Source organism: Engystomops pustulosus, unplaced genomic scaffold (assembly GCF_040894005.1).
Source record: "Engystomops pustulosus unplaced genomic scaffold, aEngPut4.maternal MAT_SCAFFOLD_962, whole genome shotgun sequence".
In the NCBI taxonomy this organism is placed as follows: Eukaryota; Metazoa; Chordata; class Amphibia; order Anura; family Leptodactylidae; genus Engystomops; species Engystomops pustulosus.
In genome coordinates, this window is record NW_027285841.1 from 6847 (window position 1) to 17029 (window position 10183).

Here is a 10183-nt window from a genome sequence, read left to right on the forward strand (position 1 = left end):
TGTCTGCAGTGTAATAATATCACATGTTATGGATGATACATGGTACAGGGTCAGGAGGAGCTGGGATGTCTGCAGTGTAATAATATCACATGTTATGGATGATACATGGTACAGGGTCAGGAGGGGCCGGGATGTCTGCAGTGTAATAATATCACATGTTATGGATGATACATGGTACAGGGTCAGGAGGGGCCGGGATGTCTGTAGTGTAATAATATCACATGTTATGGATGATACATGGTACAGGGTCAGGAGGGGCTGGGATGTCTATAGTGTAATAATATCACATGTTATGAATGATACATGGTACAGGGACAGGAGGGGCTGGGATGTCTGCAGTGTAATAATATCACATGTTATGGATGATACATGGTACAGGGTCAGGAGGGGCCGGGATGTCTGCAGTGTAATAATATCACATGTTATGGATGATACATGGTACAGGGTCAGGAGGGATTGGGATGTCTGCAGTGTAATAATATCACATGTTATGGATGATACATGGCACAGGGTCAGGAGGAGTCGGGATGTCTGCAGTGTAATAATATCACATGTTATGGATGATACATGGTACAGGGTCAGGAGGGGCTGGGATGTCTGCAGTGTAATAATATCACATGTTATGAATGATACATGGTACAGGGTCAGGAGGGGCCGGGATGTCTGCAGTGTAATAATATCACATGTTATGGATGATACATGGTACAGGGTCAGGAGGGATTGGGATGTCTGCAGTGTAATAATATCACATGTTATCTTCTCGGCATTGGAGCTATGAAGTAATAAATAAAAGATATGAGTAAATTGGAGATATGAGAGAGATTCCTGGACACACATTATGCATGGATCAGGTTCATGTACTCAGACCTGCTGTGTGTCCCCCGATGTGTAGGGCAGCTTTGTGGAAACGTGGAACATGATCTCGTGACCCCGGAACGTGGTATACACCGACTCTGTTCCGGTCTGACCTTGCGATACGTCCAGACCCCCACGGAATCTAAAGTGTCAAAAACAAATAATCAGCTCCTGCCCCCTCCCCCGCCCGACTCCGTATAATAAGTGAGAGCGGGATCAATGATTACTCGCTCGGCCGCCCGCTACATTATTTATGGCGCTGCATTATTGAGGTCCCACAAGCCAAGTCCATTAACAATGAGGAGGAGCACAACACGCACCCTCAGCCGCAGTCTCACCCTTTAAAATTCTGCAGGTTGATCTTTTCTCCCAAGAATTCAAGAAATTCCGTAAATCCCAAACTTTCCTCCGTGTTACTGAACATCTCAGACTCCGTCACCTAGAAAGGAGAATTTTAATCCCAAATACACTGGTTATCCTCCCCTCTAATGTCTGCAGAACCCTTAAAGGAGGAGTATTTAAGGGAAACCTGTCAGCAGGTGTGACCATGTAGACTGCAGCCGTTTCCTCACACTGCTGTGCTCTGTGCTCTCTGCAGCCAGTGTTCAGTATTGTCCCTGGAGAGATGTATAATCATTCTGCTGTGTATGTAGTTAGTAGCAGCAGGACTGTGAGATATGGATTTATATTCCAGGAATGTAGCTTCCCCAAATGTACTGGAGACATTTCCTCACACTGCTGAGCTTTGTGCTCTGTTCTGTCAGTGTTAGCTATTGTCCCTGGAAAGAAGTGTAATAACTTTGTGTATAATGCTAGTAGCAGCAGGATCTTGATATTTGGATTTATAGTCTAGGATTGTAGCTTTTCCAAGTGCACTTGGTATGTGTCACACTGCTGTGCTCTGTGCTCTGTTCAGCCAGTGTTATTTATAGTCCCCAGAGAGATGTGTAATCAGACCTTTGTGTATGTTGTTAGTAGCAGCAGGACTGTGATATATGGATTTACATTCCAGGATTGTAGCTTCTCTAAGTGCACTGGCGACGTGTCCTCACACTGTTGTGCTCTGTGCTCTCTGAATTATTTTGCCCATTTCTCTTAGGGCTAAAGTTAATAACCATGCTACCTATTTTACTTTAGAAAACGGGAAAAGGCAGTGGAGCAGTAAAAGGCAGAGAACAAAGAGCAACGTAGCACTGAATAAACCTCCAGTGCACTTGGAGAAAATACAGTCCAGGAATATAAAATCATACTTCACAGTCCTGCTGCTAATAACAACATACACAGAGGTCTGATTACACATCTCTCCAGGGACAAGAACTACCACTGTCTACAGTCTGTATGGTCACACCTGCTGACAGGTTCCACTAAAGTTTTTCAGTTATTAGTTTTCTATCTCCCACTGTTGAAACCTGAAATTATTATATAATGTAACATCAGATCTGCTATCCCATTGCTAAGCTCATGGACTTTACCTGCCCCGCTTTCTGGTATATAACTCCGAACTTAAAGTTGTTGACCAATACATGTTCATCAAAAGTCACAAGCAACTGAGAAGCCTGAGGAGAGAATCATAAGAGTCATGTATGTAATATTAGTTATTATACATGTAAATATAATAGTAACTAAAATAATTACTATAATACTGCCCCCTATGTACAGGAATATAACTACTATAATACTGCCCCTATGTACAAGAATATAACTACTATAATACTACCCCCTATGTACAGGAATATAACTACTATAATACTGCCCCCTATGTACAAGAATATAACTACTATAATACTGCCCCCTATGTACAAGAATATAACTACTATAATACTGCCCCCTATGTACAGGAATATAACTACTATAATACTGCCCCCTATGTACAGGAATATAACTACTATAATACTGTCCCCTATGTACAGAAATATAACTACTATAATACTGCCCCTATGTACAAGAATATAACTACTATAATACTGCCTCCTATGTACAGGAATATAACTACTATAATACTGCCCCCTATGTACAGGAATATAACTACTATAATACTGTCCCCTATGTACAGGAATATAACTACTATAATACTGCCCCCTATGTACAGGAATATAACTACTATAATACTGCCTCCTATGTACAAGAATATGACTGCTATAATACTGCCCCCTATGTACAAGAATATAATTACTATAATACTGCCCCCTATGTACAGGAATATAACTACTATAATACTGCCCCTATGTACAAGAATATAACTACTATAATACTACCCCTTATGTACAGGAATATAACTACTATAATACTGCCCCCTATGTACAAGAATATAACTACTATAATACTGCCCCCTATGTACAAGAATATAACTACTATAATACTGCCCCCTATGTACAGGAATATAACTACTATAATACTGCCCCCTATGTACAAGAATATAACTACTATAATACTGCCCCCTATGTACAAGAATATAACTACTATAATACTGCCCCCTATGTACAGGAATATAACTACTATAATACTGCCCCCTATGTACAAGAATATAACTACTATAATACTGCCCCCTATGTACAAGAATATAACTACTATAATACTGCCCCCTATGTACAAGAATATAACTACTATAATACTGCCCCCTATGTACAAGTATATAACTGCTATAATACTGCCCCCTATGTACAAGAATATAACTACTATAATACTGCCCCCTATGTACAAGAATATAACTACTATAATACTGCCCCCTATGTACAAGAATATAACTACTATAATACTGCCCCCTATGTACAAGAATATAACTACTATAATACTGCCCCTATGTACAAGAATATAACTACTATAATACTGCCCCCTATGTACAGGAATATAACTACTATAATACCGACCCCTATGTACAAGTATATAACTGCTATAATACTGCCCCCTATGTACAAGATTATAACTACTATAATACTGCCTCCTATGTACAAGAATATGACTGCTATAATACTGCCCCCTATGTACAAGAATATAACTACTTTAATACTGCCTCCTATGTACAGGAATATCACTGCTATAATACTGCCCCCTATGTACAGGAATATAACTACTATAATACTGCCCCCTATGTACAGAAATATAACTGCTATAATACTGCTCTATATGTACAAGAATATAACTACTATAATACTGCCCCCTATGTACAGGAATATAACTACTATAATACTGCCCCTATGTACAAGAATATAACTACAATAATACTGCCCCTATGTACAAGAATATAACTACTATAATACTGCCTCCTATGTACAGGAATATAACTACTTTAATACTGCCCCCTATGTACAGGAATATAACTATTATAATACTGTCCCCTATGTACAGGAATATAACTACTATGATACTGCCCCTTATGTACAGGAATATAACTACTATAATACTGTCCCCTATGTACAGGAATATAACTACTATAATACTGCTCCCTATATACAGGAATATAACTACTATAATACTGCCCACTATGTACAAGAATATAACTACTATAATACTGCCCACTATGTACAAGAATATAACTACTATAATACTGCCCCCTATGTACAAGAATATAACTACTATAATACTGTCCCTATGTACAAGAATATAACTACAATAATACTGCCCCTATGTACAAGAATATAACTACTATAATACTGCCTCCTATGTACAGGAATATAACTACTATAATACTGCCCCCTATGTACAGGAATATAACTACTATAATACGGTCCCCTATGTACAGGAATATAACTACTATAATACTGCCCCTATGTACAAGAATATAACTACTATAATACTGTCTCCTATGTACAGGAATATAACTACTATAATACTACCCCCTATGTACAGGAATATAACTACTATAATACTGTCCCCTATGTACAGGAATATAACTACTATAATACTGCCCCCTATGTACAGGAATATAACTACTATAATACTGCCTCCTATGTACAAGAATATGACTGCTATAATACTGCCCCCTATGTACAGGAATATAACTACTATAATACTGCCCCCTATGTACAAGAATATAACTACTATAATACTGCCCCTATGTACAAGAATATAACTACTATAATACTGCCCCCTATGTACAAGAATAGAACTACTATAATACTGCCCCTATGTACAAGAATATAACTACTATAATACTGCCCCCTATGTACAGGAATATAACTACTATAATACTGCTCCCTATGTACAAGAATATAACTACTATAATACTGCCTCCTATGTACAAGAATATAACTACTATAATACTGCCTCCTATGTACAAGAATATAACTACTATAATACTGCCCCCTATGTACAGGAATATAACTACTATAATACTGCCCCCTATGTACAAGAATATAACTACTATAATACTGCCCCTATGTACAAGAATATAACTACTATAATACTGCCTCCTATGTACAAGAATATGACTGCTATAATACTGCCCCCTATGTACAAGAATATATCTACTATAATACTGCCCCCTATGTACAGGAATATAACTACTATAATACTGCCCCCTATGTACAAGAATATAACTACTATAATACTGCCTCCTATGTACAAGAATATAACTACTATAATACTGCCCCCTATGTACAAGAATATAACTACTATAATACTGCCCCTATGTACAAGAATATAACTACTATAATACTGCCCCCTATGTACAGGAATGTAACTACTATAATACTGCCCCCTATGTACAAGAATATAACTACTATAATACTGCCTCCTATGTACAAGAATATAACTACTATAATACTGCCTCCTATGTACAAGAATATAACTACTATAATACTGCCCCCTATGTACAGGAATATAACTACTATAATACTGCCCCCTATGTACAAGAATATAACTACTATAATACTGCCCCTATGTACAAGAATATAACTACTATAATACTGCCCCCTATGTACAAGAATATAACTACTATAATACTGCCCCCTATGTACAAGAATATAACTATTATAATACTGCCCCCTATGTACAAGAATATAACTACTATAATACTGCTCCCTAGGTACAGGAATATAACTACTATAATACTGCCCCTATGTACAAGAATATAACTACTATAATACTGCTCCCTAGGTACAGGAATATAACTACTATAATACTGCCCCCTATGTACAAGAATATAACTACTATAATACTGCCCCTATGTACAAGAATATAACTACTATAATACTGCCCCCTATGTACAAGAATAGAACTACTATAATACTGCCCCTATGTACAAGAATATAACTACTATAATACTGCCCCCTATGTACAGGAATATAACTACTATAATACTGCTCCCTATGTACAAGAATATAACTACTATAATACTGCCTCCTATGTACAAGAATATAACTACTATAATACTGCCTCCTATGTACAAGAATATAACTACTATAATACTGCCCCCTATTTACAGGAATATAACTACTATAATACTGCCCCCTATGTACAAGAATATAACTACTATAATACTGCCCCTATGTACAAGAATATAACTACTATAATACTGCCTCCTATGTACAAGAATATGACTGCTATAATACTGCCCCCTATGTACAAGAATATAACTACTATAATACTGCCCCCTATGTACAGGAATGTAACTACTATAATACTGCCCCCTATGTACAAGAATATAACTACTATAATACTGCCTCCTATGTACAAGAATATAACTACTATAATACTGCCCCCTATGTACAAGAATATAACTACTATAATACTGCCCCTATGTACAAGAATATAACTACTATAATACTGCCCCCTATGTACAGGAATGTAACTACTATAATACTGCCCCCTATGTACAAGAATATAACTACTATAATACTGCCTCCTATGTACAAGAATATAACTACTATAATACTGCCTCCTATGTACAAGAATATAACTACTATAATACTGCCCCCTATGTACAGGAATATAACTACTATAATACTGCCCCCTATGTAGAAGAATATAACTACTATAATACTGCCCCTATGTACAAGAATATAACTACTATAATACTGCCCCCTATGTACAGGAATATAACTACTATAATACTGCCCCCTATGTACAAGAATATAACTACTATAATACTGCCCCTATGTACAAGAATATAACTACTATAATACTGCTCCCTAGGTACAGGAATATAACTACTATAATACTGCCCCTATGTACAAGAATATAACTACTATAATACTGCTCCCTATGTACAAGAATATAACTACTATAATACTGCCTCCTATGTACAAGAATATAACTACTATAATACTGCCCCCTATGTACAGGAATATAACTACTATAATACTGCCCCCTATGTACAAGAATATAACTACTATAATACTGCCCCTATGTACAAGAATATAACTACTATAATACTGCCCCCTATGTACAAGAATATAACTACTATAATACTGCCCCCTATGTACAAGAATATAACTACTATAATACTGCCCCCTATGTACAAGAATATAACTACTATAATACTGCCCCCTATGTACAAGAATATAACTATTATAATACTGCCCCCTATGTACAAGAATATAACTACTATAATACTGCTCCCTAGGTACAGGAATATAACTACTATAATACTGCCCCTATGTACAAGAATATAACTACTATAATACTGCTCCCTAGGTACAAGAATATAACTACTATAATACTGCCTCCTATGTACAAGAATATAACTACTATAATACTGCCCCCTATGTACAGGAATATAACTACTATAATACTGCCCCCTATGTACAAGAATATAACTACTATAATACTGCCCCTATGTACAAGAATATAACTACTATAATACTGCCCCCTATGTACAAGAATATAACTACTATAATACTGCCCCTATGTACAAGAATATAACTACTATAATACTGCCCCCTATGTACAAGAATATAACTACTATAATACTGCCCCCTATGTACAAGAATATAACTATTATAATACCGCCCCCTATGTACAAGAATATAACTACTATAATACTGCCCCCTATGTACAAGAATATAACTACTATAATACTGCTCCCTAGGTACAGGAATATAACTACTATAATACTGCCCCTATGTACAAGAATATAACTACTATAATACTGCTCCCTAGGTACAGGAATATATCTACTATAATAATGTTTTCCTATTGCTCTTGCCACTTATAATAATAGACAAAGTGATTATAAAATCCATGATGTCCTCACCTTCATGTGCAGGATGGGAAAGAATCTCTCCACTGACAATTCCTCACACAAAACCTGTGAGGATAAAAGTGAAGACATGGGGGTAAGTTCCTAGTGGAATAGTTTGTTATTAATATTTTGCAGCCGGTGAGTATCTCTAGACAACTCGCTAGTTGCATCTGTGGGTCCATAAGCCACTGTAGAACACTTCCATCTCTATAATTTAAACTTTGCAAAACCTTTATCTTCTGTTCACTGAGATTTTTGACATTCACTGCCAGATATGTGCTCGATAGCAGTAGGTGAGTATGAAGACAAGTAACAGAGGCTATAGAGAAACCTGCAGCTACATGAGTTACAGTCTTCTCCTCTTCCTCCATTCTCACCACATTCAGAGAAGACGTCACTTGACATAAGTGGGGGGTAATCACTTCTCCCTGTGTACAGCTGTATACATACAGTATTATACACCTTACATAGAGCTGAGCTGCTGTATCTAAGCCGCCATTATATAGGCATCCACCTTACATAGAGCTGAGCTGCTGTATCTGAGCTTCCATTATATAGTCATCCACCTTACATAGAGCTGAGCTGCTGTATCTAAGCTTCCATTATATAGTCATCCACCTTACATAGAGCTGAGCTGCTGTATCTAAGCTGCCATTATATAGGCATCCACCTTACATAGAGCTGAGCTGCTGTATCTAAGCTGCCATTATATAGACATCCACATTACATAGAGCTGGGCTGCTATATCTAAGCTCATTTTATATATTCATCCATCTTACATAGAGCCAAGCTGCTGTATCTAAGCTGACACTACATAGGCATCCATCTTACATAGCTGTGCCCGGAATAGCTGAGTGGCTGGCGGTTGCGGGCTTGTGCACGGCGATGGTCACGGGGCTTGGTATCGGGAGCGGAGGCCTCATTCACAGCCGGGCAGGTCTCCAGCAGGTGGTGTGTGCAAGAAATTAAAGGGAGAGGCTGACAGAGAAGGTTTCTCTCTGGGGCAACCCCGGTGTGCAGATAGGGATTCTTGGTGATGAAGGATGGGGGCGCCCGTGAGGGTGTACAGCCTAATCCAGGGATCACTCAGACGCACAATGGTGAAGTATAACTTACAGTTCTTTATTGGAACAAGCAACAGCCATAACAGCAGCAGAACCTCCGCTGGATGTCGGTAGCTGGTTGGATCTCAGATCCCCAGGAAGGTGTGAACGCAGCCCTGTAAATGGCTTCAGGCTGGGCTAGGAGTGTTGGAGCAAAGTCCTTGTGCTGGAGCCCTGCCTGGGTCTGGTGTTCTCTCACAGGCCGCATGTACAGAAGCCATTTAAAAAATAAACGTATTACTTACCTCCCGATCTCCCGAGTGTGGGGGAGCTGTATTAGTATCTAAATGTCACATCTTGGTAGATGCGGGCCCTTACCAGGGGTGGGCCCGGTCGCAGTCGTATACCGCCTGCTTGTAGTCTATGAATATCCTCCATAGACTGCACTATACTAACCCCCCGTAGCACTGAATGGAGCTTCAGGAAAAGAGGTCAACCTGCAGTTTCATCAAATAGTCAGAACACAACCTCCATATTCTCATGATTGGTGGCGATCCCGATGCCCACGTCCTTACATTTCGGAACATTATACCCTGTCCTCTGGATGGAGAAGGTCCTACAAACCAGATGTAGCTCCAGCCAAACCTTCCTACAGTTCAAGTAAGAAGGAATAGAGGGAAATAAGACCCTCGTCCTCATGATCGGTGAGACCCCAATTTCCTTGTGTGTATTTGAAAACCTCTTTGAGGTGAACCAATAAACCTCTAGATTACTGCTGTTCACAGTTTGTCCACTTGGTGGCCGAACACGATTACAAATTCCAATCCTCACATATTTCCCCCACAATAAAAGGAGACCCTCCGTGATGAAGAATAATATCTATTGCCCACATGATAAATTCAGACCCGACCATGATAATTTATGAGGTCTGAATGTATATCACTATATTATTATTATTATTATTATTATTGAATAGGATTATTATTGATTAGGAACGAATATAATATCCATATTTGGAGTCAGTGGATATATAATAGTTCATTAGAAAGATAATTATATTGATCTATGGTGGGGGGGGGGGATATATATTTTCATTTACTATGTT

General features: G+C 38.1%; 1 protein-coding gene across 1 annotated transcript; it reads right to left on the minus strand.

Moving 5' to 3' along the window:
* Positions 1–845: 845 nt before the first annotated feature.
* Positions 846–8101, minus strand: LOC140112675 (rap1 GTPase-activating protein 1-like). Its single transcript, XM_072132581.1, has 4 exons — positions 8048–8101; positions 2328–2411; positions 1194–1294; positions 846–997 (listed from the first exon to the last, which is right to left on the minus strand). Exons 1-4 carry the CDS (start codon positions 8051–8053, stop codon positions 862–864), a joined length of 327 nt encoding a protein of 108 aa, XP_071988682.1. The 5' UTR covers positions 8054–8101; the 3' UTR covers positions 846–861.
* Between the last annotated feature and the right edge of the window lie 2082 nt (positions 8102–10183).